The following is a 15381-nucleotide window of genomic DNA, read 5'->3' as shown; positions in this document are numbered from 1 at the left end:
CACCCCAGTCCCACCACTCAATCCAGATTCCAAGTCCTTCCTCTGGGCTCCTGTATTGGCCTCTGACCTATACTTATCACAGGGTTACATTTATCCTGTAATTAGTCTACCCCTCCCCCAACTAGACAGTGAGCGTCTTGAAAGCAAAGATGCCATGTACACCTCTGTGTTCCTAGTACCTAGCACAGAGCCTGGTATGTAGTAGAAGTTCAGTAAATGTTTGTTGAATGAATAAATGATGAAGGATTGAAGAGTTAGAGGCAATACATGTTCTGTATGGTATATAATGCCACAAGATTTCAGGAGAAAGGCACAGCGCGGGCTGGCAAGGCCAGGGGGGGCTTCAGGAAGGGAATGGGATAGGAGCCATTCTGGCAGGATGGCCGATGGAATAGCTCAGGACTGCAATGAGGAAGGAGAAAGGGGGCAGTGCTAAGACCTTCATTTCTCTTCCTAGGTTGATCTTGTGATGACTGTTACTTGACTGGATTTCATGTTTGAATTTCAGGAAGCTATGGGCTTCCATTCATCATTATTCTTAATAATTAACTCTGGGTGCTAAAACAATGGACGCTCAGGTTCAGAGAAAAGAGCAGTTCAACCCTCCGTGAGCTCTCACAGGAAGTCCTGAATGTACATAGACTTTGTGGTTTAAACCTCAGAGCTTCCTGCCAGAGCCTGACAAGGTTTAGCAAGTCTAAGAAGCTGGGAGAAGGTGGGCGGATGGGACCACAAACAACATGGTACCAACATTTCAAAGCAGGTGGCTTCTCACCACCTATTGTTTTAGAACCTTAACTGTAAACTGTTCTTTTCTCTCCCACTTCCCTCAAAGTACAGCTAGCATGACTGCTAGCTGGGGGTGGGGCCTGAACTTTTAATAATGGTCCCTTAAGACTTGGGATTTGCTTCAGCCAAGTTGTCTCTTAGCCTGCCCTTTTACATGTCGTCTGGTAGGCTCATGGCACCTTCAGTATTCATGGATTTCCCTCTTTTCGAGGATGGTTCTACAGATCATGGTGACCATGTCTGAAGAGTCAAGGAAGTGAAACCCAAAATGAGATTATGTTTTCTGGTGTCTCTTGTTGAAGTTTGTGCACAGAGATTTCAATTCATTGTATAAATCTACCAATAGGCTGTGGGTCCAGCTTTGCAGCTGAGACCTGGGGAGTGGATTCTGGTTGTGCTGGTGGGGATTAAGGTGGCCCAGTTGAATTGGGATGGCCAAATTTGGTCCTGCTGTCACACCCCACCCACTAGCCTCTTTCTCATTCAGCAGCTGGATGCTGGGCTCCTTTCTACAACGAGTAGACGCTGGGGTCAAGTCAAGGCTTTTGTTTCATTGGACTCCTGATACAGTGAGCAAGTGTCCACCTAAGAAAACCAAGGGTCTCTCAAGCAGGAAGCTGCTTGCAGCAAGACATGGCCACAGTGACTGCTTGACATCTGACACCTGCACGTGCTCTGAGAGGAAGGGTAGGAGAGCTCTAGGATTCTGCGCCCAATCACCCATCATCCTAATGTGTGCACCTTTATTGATTTTCCCTTCCTGGTGAGGTGGAGCTCTGTGAGGAGGCCAGAGACTCCAGACGTCAGACCACATGGCTGAGCTGGAAGATACAGACATGGCTGTGGCTCCTGGGCTGGGGAGGTGATCATGGTCTGCTTGTAGAGCACACTTGATGGAAATGTGGGCGTGCACACCTGGAGTGGAGAAATTCCACAGTGCCTTTTATGGGAAAGGACGGTTTTTAATCTCTTTTAGTTAGAGGAAGAGGACAGCTGTGTCAGGAGACAGTTATGAGTTTTCCTCAGCCTCATAGGGAGGTTTCGTTTGAACTCGAGGCTTGGGGAGGGGAGGGCCTTTTTGCTGGTGAACTTGTTTGCCCAGGGTAGGAGGAGGCCTCTTCTTCTGCTGGTGCTGGACACGGGGGCCAGGAGGCCTGGGACGACGAGCGGGTGCTTGGGAACGATGACCAGGTATTGGAGGAGTTTGGGACATGGCTGGATTTTGAGGAGTTGAGCCTGGAATTTGGTGGGGCTTCAAGCCCCTTTCCTCAGGGGTCACTCTCTTCCCTCTTATCTCCAGCTCCTCATCTGCAACAATAAAACCTCTGAAGAGTTTTCTTGGCAAGATACAATCAAGATCAATGTAACGATTTATTGAGTGTCCCTCCTGTGTACAAGATGTCACGCTAGCTGCTCTGGGGGATACGATGAGGAAGCAGAAGCCACCTCTACCCTCTAGAGATTCCAGGCCTTGGGGGGGTAGGGGAGACAGAAATGCCCACCAGAAAGATAGAGGGAGAGCCTAGGGCTTTAGAGCCCAGGGCTTTAGATGGTTTTGTGCCTGGGTCTCCAGGGAGCAGAGAGGGCACTCAGACCCCAGCCCTGCCTCTGAGTCATCCCAGGGATCATGCCCTAGAGCATGGCAGGGTTAGAGCCCTTGTAATAAGCTCTGAGTAGTCAGAGAGGACATTAGTCCCTACCTGCCTCTGGATGCGTCTCTCCGTTAGATCTGCCTTTCACCCAGTTCTGCTGTAATTCACCCACACTGCTTGGAGTGGCCTGGATGCTCCTTGAGCCATCTCCTCACTTATGAGCATAACTTTCTCATTCTAGGTGAGTTGTCAGACAGGCCTGATTCAAGGAAGAAACGCTCACAGCCCTAACCCCTCCCCTTGGAACAGTGAATGGGAAAGGGGATATAAACATCCAGTTTTAGAACAAGTGTGTTCCTGGGAGTCCCTGTGATGTCCTGAAATGTTACCTGTGTTCCTAGGAGCTTGGTCTTGAACCCACCTTGGCCACACCCTCAGGAGAAGACAAGATGTTTGTTCATAGAAACGGTGTTTCGAAGCTTATCTTTCTACCCACATAGATATATGTGGCTCATTCAACATATGTCCACACAGCTTTATACCCAGTCAGCCTCAGGTGGTGGATTCCAATGAGGCCGGCCTGGATGGAGCTTCTCAAAGCTCCCACATTGTTACCCCTGAGAATTTGTTTTTCAAAAATCAAGCTAACCACAAAACGGAACAAACTGTAACTGCCGGTTACAGCCCTGACATTCTGAAACTACCCATCTCCATTATCTTCTTTCCAGACTCTAAGTGCCAGACCCATGAGTTGTTTCCACGGGGATTTCACCCAGACCTGCGGTGGGACAGAAGAGAGGGAGCTTACCATTTCTCTTTCTCCTCTGTTTTTTCCTCTTGCTAATGTAGAAAACGAGTAGCGCCACGAAGACCAGGAAGACGGTCCCTCCTCCACAAATGCCGATGATGAGATAGATATCCAGACCTTTCTCTGCAAGAGGAACAGACGTGGGATGGATGGGAGGGTCCTGGGAAGAGGGGCCATTTCGTTGCTCTGGCCAAGGACTTGAGGACTCCTGCCTCCTATCTTTCAGATAAAAGAGCTTGGTGGGACTTTTCAGCCTCAGGGAAGACAAGCTCATGGAGGCTGGTGAACTGGGTCAATACCTGAGCGGGTGCAGGGTCCAGGATAAGCCCTCTCAGAACGCTCCTTGGAGAACTGCTCTCCTGAACCACAAATGCCTGATTCTTCATGTACCAAGCACTGTCCCCTATCAAGGAGAATGTCACAGAAGTTTAGATCTGAGAAAGAGTTTAGAGAAGATCTAGGGTAATCTCTAGTTTCACAGACAAGGCCCAGGGAGGGAGGATGAGTTGCCTGAGGCCACACCGTATCCATTCCTGAGTGGTTCCTTTAAGCAGCCCCTCATCTCCATGTTTCTGCACTGTTTTTCCAGCTTCATCTCTGTCTGCCCTCCCACGTCATGATTTTTTTCTCACCCTCTTGGCCAGAAAGTTTCTAAAGACAGGATACATGTTTCACGTGTCCAACCCAGTTCTCTGACCTCAGAGGCAGCACCCCGTCCCAGACTTTCCCTGGCCTGTGAGAGAAACTCAAACACACAGCGAGTTAGCAGCAGCAGTGGACTTGATCTTCAGCTCACAGACCTTCAGCTGCTGTCATGCAATGAGGATAACAACGACTGTGTTAAGAGAAATGGGTTTGAGTGCAGGCTCTTCTAGGCAAGAGCTGTGTGACCTTTGGCAAGTTACTCCACCTCTCTGAGCCTGTTCCTGTCTTTAAAAAATGGAGATAAGGAACTTACATCACAGGCGGCTGCTGGAAGTCAATCAGATAATGGATGTGAAAGTGCTTTGTAAACTGTAAAACTACACACAAAGATGAAGGTCTGCTCTGACTACAGTTCTGTGCACCGGTGCTTCTGGGAGCTATTTCCCGGGAGGGATGCTGGGCCATCCCTTTTGTGAGTCAACAGCAGTCACAGAGGCAGCAGCTGGGGCCAGGGGTCAGGGGACTCGTACATCTGGAGAACAAATGGAGCTCAGGAAACCAAGGAAACCTTGGAAAACAAGGAAACCCTTCTCTAGCCAAACATTCCTGGGAAGATACTATTGTACATGAAGCCCAGGATGGGCCCCAGGAGCAAGCTGGAGGCTCAGAAACGAAACTAAACAGGTTTTCAGACTGCGGTGGTTTGTTAATCCTTGCTTTCTTTCCTAAGTCTCTCTCTGACCCATTCTTTGCCTGCCGGTTGCACAGCCTCTCTATGCTCTGTGGATGAAGGGGCTTCCGTTAGGAAAGCAAGCATAATCCTAACCTGCTGTGAAACTGGACCGGGAAAGTTAGGTTGGTCTTTTAGGCTCTGCCTGCTTGGAGGAAGGGCCAGGGCTCTTGGAGTCCACCTTGGGCTGAGCCAAGGACTTCCCAGGGTCTGACCTTGGTCGGGGGTTGGGGGGGGGGCATGGGCCTAGGACCAGTTGGGGAGCAGGGGCTAAACCATGAAGCCACTAGCTTGTCTTCTCAGAGCCCTCAGGCAGGGCAAGCACGCCCCTATCTGGGCACACTTGGGAATGTAGGAGCGCCTTACACAGTCTGTTCACAGATTTGTCCAGCACAGCCTCTGGGTGCTTTCTGCGGGGAATGTTCCAGCCTGTCTCAGAGGCAGCTGTGGCTCTGTCATTCAAAGCTACGTCCTCGCAGTCACTAAATCCAGCCACGCTCCTTCCTGCACTCCCTCTTGGAGGTAATGTGCCTGCGAGTTTATGTGGTGGAGTCCTTCTTGTGTGTCCAAACCTGCTCCTTCCTCCTACTGTTTTGGTTTTAAGTACATGCTCATTCTTTTCTGAGCCAAGTGGTTGATCTTATCATTGCTCCTCTCTGCCTTGACCTTTTAGGACGAAACATCGAGATCCATTTTAGGGTCTTCAAGAGCAGCCCTTTCCTCCCCAGTCTCCCCCTAGGTACTCCTCCCATCTCTCCAGTGGCCCTTTCCCAAACTGGCTCCCACTCTGTACCACAGAGTCAGGGACAGGAATGCTCCAGTCTTCAAACCTCAGCTTCCCCCAAAGCCCTTCTTCCCTCGCTCCATCCTTCATGCACACACATTTTTATACTGGTGGGATCTAGTTAAAATAAGCGTGGAGTAGGGCTGCCAGATAAAACACCGGATGCCCAGTTAAATTTGAAATAAACAACGAATAGTTTTTAGTATAAGTATGTCCCACGCAACACTTGGAACACATTTATACTGTCTCTTTTTATTTGCTAAATCTGGCAACTCTAATCAAGAGCCTCCTAAAAGGGGATAAGAGCTTGTGAAGTCGAGGAGGGGCGACTTCACTCACTGTGCCTTAGTGATGGGGGCCACGGAGGGACGGCTGGTGGGCAGACATAGACTTCATAGGAGGTGAAGCGACGCTGGTCTGAGCGTGTGACTGGCAGACTCTAGGATGGTCCCCGTTGAGCCCTGCCTCCTGGCATTCCCACTGATGTGAGACCCCTTCTGATTCAACGTGGGCTGGACTTACTGAGAGGCTCCTAATGAATAGAATACCGCAGCAGTGATGGGACATCTATCACTCCTGAGATCAAGTACAAAAAGACCACAGCTTTTGTCTTGGGTGCTTGTTGTTGCTCTTTCTTAGGCTGCTCTGAGGGAAGTAGCTGCCATATTGTGAGGCAGCCCAATGCTGCCCCCGTGAGTGAACTTGGACATGCATGCTCCCCCAGTAGTGCTTGCACCTGACTGACATGACTTCAGCTCCTGCCTGTGTCTTGATTATAGCTTCATGAAAGACTCTGAGCCAGAAACATCCAGTTAAGTCCCTCCCAGATCCATGTCCCACAGAAACTGTGAGATAATAACTGCTTGTGTTTTAAGCCACTAAATATGGGGTTGTTTGTTACGCAGCAACTGATAACTAATTCAAAATGTATATTAAAAAGTCTCACTTCTGACTTCACATCAGCTCAGGGCTGCTTCCTAGGGTCACTGACCAGCCATACTCACTATAGAAACTCAGGGTCTCTGGCCAAATAACTATCTTTTGTGCTCAGTTTCTTGTCAGGGGGTTGACTAGACAGCAGTGGAAAGATAATCCCAGAGTATCAGATGAGTAGACTCTTGGGGATCACAGGGCTCATCTTCTTTGTGCACCAGGAGGCTGAAGCCCAGAAAGGAGAAGAACTCTGTCCAGGTCATCCCTATAGATTTGGACAGGCCCAAACTAGATGTCAAGACCCCTGGCTCCCAGAGCAGGCCACGTTTCAAAAATTACTTCTAGGGGCTTCCCTGGTGGCACAGTGGTTAAGAACCGGCCTGCCAATGCAGGGGACACGGGTTTGATCCCTGGTCCGGGAAGATCCCACGTGCCACGGAGCAACTGGGCCCGTGCGCCACAACTACTGAGCCTGTGCTCTAGAGCCCGTGAGCCACAACTACTGAGCCCTCGTGCCACAACTACTGAAGCCCGTGCACCTAGAGCCCGTGCTCCACAATGAGAGAAGCCACTGCAATGAGAAGCCTGCGCACTGCAACAAAGAGTAGCCCCTGCTCACCACAACTAGAGAAGGCCCGCACGCAGCAACCAAGACCCAACACAGCCTAAAATAAATACATGTATTTAAAAAAAAAAATTACTTCTAGTGGTCACATCAAGCTCACGGTCCAGGGAAGAACTTAGACTCTTGAAGTTTCAGAACTTTCTGGTGCTGGGCTGTCTGCTCTGAGGCAGTAAGAGCATTGCCCACCTGTGTTCATGGTCTTCCCTGGCCTCGAGCTCTTCCTCCCCACAAGCCTCTAACTCCCAGGGTTTCTACAGCCCTTCTGCCTCTGCCCCTGATAGGAGGTGCCAGCCATCTCCCCTCCAGAAAGGAATCTTTTTTGCTCCCTATTATTGCCCTAAGAGCCACAATCATGCTCACTGACTAGCCGAGGGATCGTGGGCAAGTCAGCTTGCCCCTCTGGGAAGTGGCGGTCTGTGTGAGATCACCGTTACAGCTCCTTTTATCTCTTCTACTCGGCAATTCTTTCCCCTAGAAGAGAATCTTTTTCATTGCCTGAGGTTATACCACACTCCCTGAGAAGACTCCCAAGATGGGCAACCATAGAGCACTACCTCCTCTCTCCTCTAAGACTTCCCTTGAAGATTTCCGGGGAAAAGAGGTATGTTTTCAGTCCTCATCCTGAGCCAGGGATGCCTCGCAGCCCAAGCCCCCAGGCCCTGGAGCGGTCCTCTGCTGTGGGCCTCAAAGGCTGTGTTTGTGAAGTGAACTTGGGGTGTCTGACCAGTGCCCACCACGCACCTGAACAGCTGATGGTCACCGTGCTCTTTTGGGCACTGACATTGTTACTCGCCACGCAGTTGAATGATGCAGTCCATTTGCCGTTCCACTTGTGTGTGATGATCTTCTGATGACTTTCGTTGATACGGGTCTCATTTAAAAACAGTTTTAATTTAGGGTCACTTCCTTTTGCTACCTCGCAGATCAGGGTTCTGTTGGTACAACTCCAGGAAATTACAGGTTTCGAGACCACCTCTGAAAAGAAAAGAAAGATCCAATTCATATTAGGCCATTTACTGATTGTAAAAGACATACCTATTTAGAGAGGGGAAATTGAGTTTGTTTGGGACCAGAAAAAATTTCAAAGACCCCTAGCAATTTTCAAAAATCATTTCTATTTCATTTTATTTATACAGCACATTCAGAACAAATTTATTTCTGATATTTATAGATACATTATATCAGTAAAAAATACATCATATCACATGCTTATGTGCTGTTTTATACCTTAAAATGTTTTCATATATATGATATCATTTCACCCTAACAAACAGAGAGGCAGATGTTTTTCTTCTTGTTTACAGATGAAGTGCCCAAGGCTCTGAGAGGTTAAGTGGACAGTCCAAGGGCACCCACTAATAAATGGCAAATCAGGAGAGGAGCTCACCCTTCCAAATCCAAGTTCAGTAGTACGGGTAAGAGGTTTACCATATCCTGATCCCCATACGCTCAGGAGCCTGTGAGGGATAGCGGGGTGGGGGCAGTGTTTTAAGAGCAGCTGCGAACTTGACCCTGGAGGACTGGTACATGTGTAGCCTGGGGCCTTGGTCACAAATGAAGCAGCAGGTCCTGGGAGCAGGGGGCCAGGTGTACAGTTCAAGCTCTGGAGGGAGGGAGCGCCTTCAGCTTTCCCAGAGCTGCTGTACCTCACTGGACCTCATCCACAAGAGAAGGATAAGAAAGACATTCCCCACCTGTCACAGCAGGGATGACATGTGACAAAGCCCTGGCACACTGACAGGTACTGACAATATTGGTGGTAGTTGTTATAATCATAATCATACACGCCCTGCCTCTCCTTTTCTGACATGACAATATTCAAAGGCTGCATCATGAAAGAAAAAGCCCTGGCCTTGGCGTCAGTTGGGCCGGGTCCAAATCCTACTCCACCACTTGTGAGCCATGTGACCAACTTCTGCCCTTTTTCTCGTCCTTCCCTCTCTTTCCTCAGACTTGCCACTTTCCTCTCTCAGCATCTTTCCGTTCATTATGCAGATGGATAGCTTTTTTTTTTTTTTTATGATTTCCTCCCTCCCAGACAATAATGTCTTCCCCACGAACTTTCTCATCAAATTTCATTTCTGTCCCAAAATATAGGCAGGCAGAAATTAAGGGGTTTTTTTTCCCATCCAGGGATTTGGTGTGACCCAGAATGAAGAGGATGGAAAAACATCACCATACAACAAGACAGGATCAGTGCATACGCTAGGGGTTGAGTCAAGGAGTTTGCTTGTGTTTTCAAAATGGAAATACTCTTTTTTTATTTATAAGAGTAAATCGCATCACTGTAAAAATTGATAAAATACCAAAAAAGTTTCAAGAAGATTAAAAACCACTTGCAATTCTACTACCCAGAGTCAATAATTATTAATGCTTCGATGCGTCCCTTTAACAAATGTTTTCTATGCCATGCATACCACATATGAATAGTGTTCTAAAAACTAAAACTGGATCATAGATTTTTTTTTAGTCTGCCTGTTTTCTTTTAATGATCTATTATGAAATTATTTTAGGAACACCAATAAATATACACTTTCATCATCTTTTTAAATGACCTTTTTTTTTTAAGAGCCCCTGACTTATCTATTTATTTATTTATTTATGGCTGTGTTGGGTCTTCGTTTCTGCGCGAGGGCTTTCTTTGGTTGTGGCGAGCGGGGGCCACTCCTCATCGCGGTGCGCGGGCCTCTCACTATCGCGGCCTCTCTTGTTGCGGAGCACAGGCTCCAGACGCGCAGGCTCAGTAATTGTGGCTCGCGGGCCCAGTTGCTCCGCGGCATGTGGGATCTTCCCAGACCAGGGCTCGAACCCGTGTCCTCTGCATTGGCAGGCAGATTCTCAACCACTGCGCCACCAGGGAAGCCCTAAATGATCTATTCTTGATTTAATTAATAAGTTCCTAACTGCTGGGGACTTTAAGATCCTTTCCAGTATTTCACTGATATGAACCACCCAGAGATGAGCAGCCACTCGAAGTCATATCTTTGCATACATCCTCTCTGTAAGATAGTTTCATACAAGAGGCATGGTTGGATCCTGTGGGGCACGTCTCACAGATGAGGCTCTTTGATTCCAGGTTGCTAGGACAAACTCCTTCCCCACTAGCATCTGCTTTTAAGGGGCCTTCCAGTGGTTCCACAGCTGGCAGCAGCAGCCGCCTCCTTAAGGAGACGTGGGTACCAAGGTTGGAGACTGAGAAGCATGGAGGAACAAAGAGATGGGGAGAGCACGAGCACTGAGGAAGCAGGTATTGTGTCCCAGGTGCCCAAGGCACCTATGCTTAGTTGTCTCCCTGAAGCCTTGTCCCACTGAATAGCCGATAGAGTTATTATTATGAAAATCAGACTCAGAGCAGACAGAGAATTTGCCCAAGGTCATGTGGCAGGAAATGGTGACTGGACCCACAAATTGACATGCTGTGTGACATTCACACACACACACACACAAACACAATGAGATGGCTGTTGTGTCATGCAAAGATCTGTGTCTTTTGGCCAAGGAGTGAAGGTTTATTTTTGAGGTCATGAAAGCATTCTAAAATTGATTGTGGTAATGGTTGTACAACTCTGTAAATATACTACAAGCCATGGAATCATACATTTCAAATGGGTGAATTTTATGGTATGTGAATTATACCACAATAAAGCTGTTTGGGGTGGTGGGTGGGGGAATGTCTCCATCCTGGCTAAAACTAGCCTTGGGTTTGGATCCTGACTTTGTTCCTGTCAAGCCACTTCTGTTTCCTTATAGATAGTAAGGGGATAATAACAGCTACCTCTCAGGATTGTTGGGAACCTTAAATAAGATCACGTAGCAAAGCACGTGACATCTCACTGGTAGCCATTATTACCACTGCAGTAAAGGAAACACGAATGTGAAGCTCAAGTTCAAAACAGGACACTCAAGCCCATGCTGGCAGGAGCCATGACATCTGTGGTTCCCAGAGCCCACAAGCAGAGGTCCCTGCTGGCTCCATTCTGTCTCGCCCCATTTCTGGAATGTACTCTCCGTTCTGGTGCAGGTCTAGGTATGGAAAGTTGTCATTTGCAGAGGGGCTGACAGTGTCTGTGACTGTAGGAGGGGGGCTGCTACCAGGTCCGAGTGCTCAAGAACAGGGCTGGATGGTGACTCTAGGTAGAAGGAGGGGGCCCTTCCTTTGGCAGCGTTTCCTGTGCGAAGCACAGAAATGCTTATTTGCTCACTGAATCTCTGGCTTGTGCTCATGCTGGGGTTCCTGTCTTCCTCTCCAAGCTAAGTACAGCTTCCTCTTCTCACTTTTATCCACACCCAGCCAAGTGACCCCCTGGACTTGTGACTTCATTGTCACTTCCATTCTATTGCACTTTCTCTTCCCTCTCTCCCGAACTCAAGCCACTTTGTTCATCCTTTCTCCACACATGACCCCCAGTGTAATCGTTCTTTAGGCATTTTATAGGCACCCTTTAGTCTAGGCCACTAGTTATCAGCTTTGGCTGCTCATTAAAATCCCCTGGGGAGTTTAGCACCTACGATGCCCAGGCCCTGAACCAAGAAACTCTGATTAAATTGGTCTGGGATGGGACTTAGCACTGGTAACTTTAATAGCACCTCAGCTGATTCCAATGCGAAACCTGAATTGAGTCTCACAGACCGGCCCCTCCCTACTTCACTTGGATTAAAGCAGCAGCTTCCTAGCTAGGCTTCACGCTTCCATCTTCAATAGCTACTACCGCCCTCCCAGTACACGCATAGACATACAAAGCCACACCTTGTGTATTTTCTACAGATATCAGCAAATATCATCTTCCACCGTTGATCATGCCGATGTTGAGCTGATTAGAAACAAGGGCTGTTCATCCTTAAATTCATCATTTCCAGCCCTTTTCTGCCTTACAATTACTCCTTCAGGACATCCTGGCTTGAAATTGTCTCTCTGGATGGAAGACCCACTGTCCTCCAGTCCGCCTCCCCTTCCCAGTCTCATACCTAGCTTGCCCTTCACCATCCACCTGGAACGGCCACCTTTTTCTTCTCCCCACCTGTTCCCCTCCTCTTGATTAACGCAGGATCTTAATCCAGATCCTTCACTCAACCCTGCATCCCCAAAGCCTCTGAAGAGAGAGTTTGAGGTAAGTAGACTTGAGGGTCTATTAGCTGTGGATTCCATCTCTCTCACAGGACTGGAGCCTGCACCGAGGCAGGAGGGATGCATTCGATTTCCTTTAGGGCTCCCCCAAGGCCAAGGTCAGGGCTGGGGACATTTCATAAATGCTATTCCTCACCTTGCTAAACAGCACCCATACTGAGATGGAGGAATTTAGGGCACAAAGACTTACCTTGAATCTTCAAATCAAATGCTTTCTCCAATATGTTTTTTCCATTCGAATCATATACAGATACTGTGTAGACATCGCTATCATTTCTCTTCAGAGCTTTAATTTTCAGAGTTCCATTTTTTAACATCACATACGTGTCCGTTATCTGGTAAGGTGGCTTGTCTTGTTTTAATTGTGCGATCTTGATTTTGTTTTTGTCCCATCGTGTGTCTGCTATCCCATCATTCATTTGGAAACCAGGAATGTCCAGGTTGATGTCATGATCCAGACGACCCCAGATGACTTTAGTATTTTCAGAGACCTCACCTACAAAAAGCAAGAAAGTTACTGAGGTAGCTCACTGCCGAGGAAAGCTGGGCTGTGACTTCTCTGATTCTTGCACTCACTTCAGGGTTGCCAAAGAAGCTTCTAATGGTGACAGTGGAGACCCACGCACCAACTTACCTTTGGTGGAAACAGCGAAAATCAGAAGGAAGCTGGCTAAGATTTTACACGTAAGGCTCATCTTTGGGGTTAGTTTCCTTCTTGTGACTCTGAGCTCTTCTTTTAAAAGGAACTGAAATAACACCAGTGGAATGCACTGCCTGAGAGCTTAACCACGTGCCTCTCCTTTTTGCTTCTTTACAGTGACATAGAAAACAGACACACACACACACACACACGCGTGCACGCACGCGCACACACATACAAAACCTGGCTGATGTGCTCCTTTGCCAAAGCAGGTATATTTATGAGTGTGTATCTTCTTATAACATTTTAATCCTCACAACAACCTTGGGTGGGTTTTAGTATTCCCATCGAAGAGAAAAGGAACTAAGAGGCTAAACAAATCACTCAGGATCACCCTTTAGTTAACAAGGAGCCAAATCCAACCATACGGCCCATCTTCTATCCGTTCTGCTGTAATGTCCCTAACAGGACCACATAGAAATATAGGTAAATGTTTATAAGCGAATAGTTAGTAGAATACAATCATTTATTCCATGATTACGAATACTGGAAAATGTATACATACTAAATAATTATGAAAGTGGAATTTTTTCTCTTTCTCAAAAGGCATTTTAAATGTTCTAAGACTGTTTATGTGATAAAAAGAAACAAATATAAATTGAGTCTCAGCTGTAAATGCTTGAAATCCCCAAATCTTATGTTTAGCATACATTTTTTAAAAAATTTTGTATTTATTAATTAATTTTTTATTTATTTATTTTTGGCTGTGTTGGGTCTTCGTTTCTGTGCGAGGGCTTTCTCTGGTTGCGGCGAGTGGGGGCCACTCTTCATCGCGGTGCGCGGGCCTCTCATTATCACGGCCTCTCTTGTTGCGGAGCACAGGCTCCAGACGCGCAGGCTCAGTAGTTGTGGCTCACGGGCCTAGTTGCTCCGCGGCATGTGGGATCTTCCCAGACCAGGGCTCAGAACCCGTGTCCCCTGCATTGGCAGGCAGATTCTCAACCACTGGGCCACCAAGGAAGCCTAGCATACATTTTATAACTATATTGAAATTCACAGATAGGTAAATAAAAAATTGTTCCAAAACAAACAAAAATGCATTGAGACTATGAAATGCTATTAAACAACCAGAACAAATCATCCAAGAAACATTTAAGATGGTTAACACTGTAGATGGTTAAGGAAAGGAAGAGATAAGGAGAAAAAAGAGAAGTGCTAGAGGACCAGGAGAAAGAAAGAGGAGAGAAATGTGTGAGACAGGGAGAGAAACAGAGAGGCACTGATGAACACAGCCAGAAAAAGAGGCACAGAGAGACCCAGCTATAGAGAGAGGAACACCCAGTTACAGATTTCCAATGTAAAATTCTAGCTTTATGATTCTTTAGGATAGAGTGAGCAAAAATCTTAAAAATTGTGCTTGTTTTCTGTTTCAACTTTAGGTGCAACTATGGATGTCCTGTCTCAGAAAGTTGCCCAGGAAATGAAAGTAAGTCAAAACAATGGATCTCAACCACTGGGCAAAAGGAAGCCTGAATAGAATATTTACCTCACGATTGTGTGGCAAATCCCTAATTCACATCATCCACAAAAATACAACGCAGTTGGATTACGTTTTTAAATGTTAAAAGTATTACACAGTGCTACAAAAAACCAGTATAGAGGATATTTTCATGCCTTTGAGTATGGAAGGCCTACCTACATATGCTATAGGTTCCAAAAGTATTAATAAAGAAAAGATGGACACAACTATGTAAAAATGTAACACTGAAGTATAGGCAAAGAGATGATGAACAAAATGAAAAGACATGACAGAAAAATTTGCAATATATATGAAAAATTATTAATATCCGAAGTATATAAATTATTCCTATCAATCAAAAAGACAAATGAAATTCAGTTTTTAAAATGAGCAAAGGATATAAATGAGCAGTTTATAGAGGAAATACTTTATAGAAAAAAATGTCAATAAATGTATGAGAAGCCATCTAATGTTACATATATATATATATATATATATAATAGCCATAAAACACCATTTTCACAATCAGACTGGCAAAGTTAGAAAAGACAGTGATTTACATTATTGGCACGAATGTAGGGAGAAACAGGCACCTTCATATAATATTAGAGGGAGTATATAAAGCCATACCTCCCATGGGGTGGAATTTGGAAATTTTCACTGAACTTTAAAATATATATATTTTTTACCTAGTAATTTTAATGTGCGAAATCTATCCTTCACAAATACTTGCATGAATGTGCAAAAATCCTGTTCAAGGATGTTTGTTATAGTGTTTTTTTGTAATAAAAATGTTCAAACAACTAAAATTATGGTATATTCATACTATGAAATATTGAATAACAGTTAAAATAGAATGAAGTAGCCCTAAAAGTAAGAATATATTATATTATATCATTATTATATTATATTATATCACATGTAATAGTGTATGCATAGGAAAAAGTCTGTAAGGACTCATGCCAAACTTTTAACAGTGTTTCCCCTTTCAGGACTAAAATTTGGAAGCAGAAGAAAGGAAACTTTTACTTTTTACTTTATCAACTTCTGTGAAGTTAGAAATTTTGATAATGAATACATTAATTTTGTAAAAATTAAAATAAAAAGTTTTTTTGATAGAGGGTGCTTAAGACACATGTTTTCTCAAAAGTATATGCAGATCCTGAGAAGCAATTATCATCTAGCTTCCTT

The 15381-nt window shown here is 45.8% G+C and overlaps 1 protein-coding gene across 2 annotated transcripts; it reads right to left on the bottom strand.

Moving 5' to 3' along the window:
* Positions 1–1452: 1452 nt before the first annotated feature.
* Positions 1453–12753, bottom strand: CD2 (CD2 molecule). Of its 2 annotated transcripts, XM_036868593.1 has the most exons (6): positions 12666–12753; positions 12222–12527; positions 7648–7881; positions 3489–3592; positions 3190–3312; positions 1992–2097 (listed from the first exon to the last, which is right to left on the bottom strand). In XM_036868593.1, exons 1-6 carry the CDS (start codon positions 12724–12726, stop codon positions 2080–2082), a joined length of 846 nt encoding a protein of 281 aa, XP_036724488.1. In that variant the 5' UTR covers positions 12727–12753; the 3' UTR covers positions 1992–2079. The 2 variants fall into 2 exon arrangements, with proteins under 2 accessions (XP_036724482.1, XP_036724488.1); XM_036868587.1 differs by lacking the exon at positions 3489–3592 and having other exon boundaries at positions 1453–2097.
* Positions 12754–15381: the final 2628 nt, after the last annotated feature.

This window comes from Balaenoptera musculus, chromosome 1 (genome assembly GCF_009873245.2).
Source record: "Balaenoptera musculus isolate JJ_BM4_2016_0621 chromosome 1, mBalMus1.pri.v3, whole genome shotgun sequence".
In the NCBI taxonomy this organism is placed as follows: Eukaryota; Metazoa; Chordata; class Mammalia; order Artiodactyla; family Balaenopteridae; genus Balaenoptera; species Balaenoptera musculus.
This window is presented reverse-complemented; position numbering and strand designations above follow the sequence as displayed.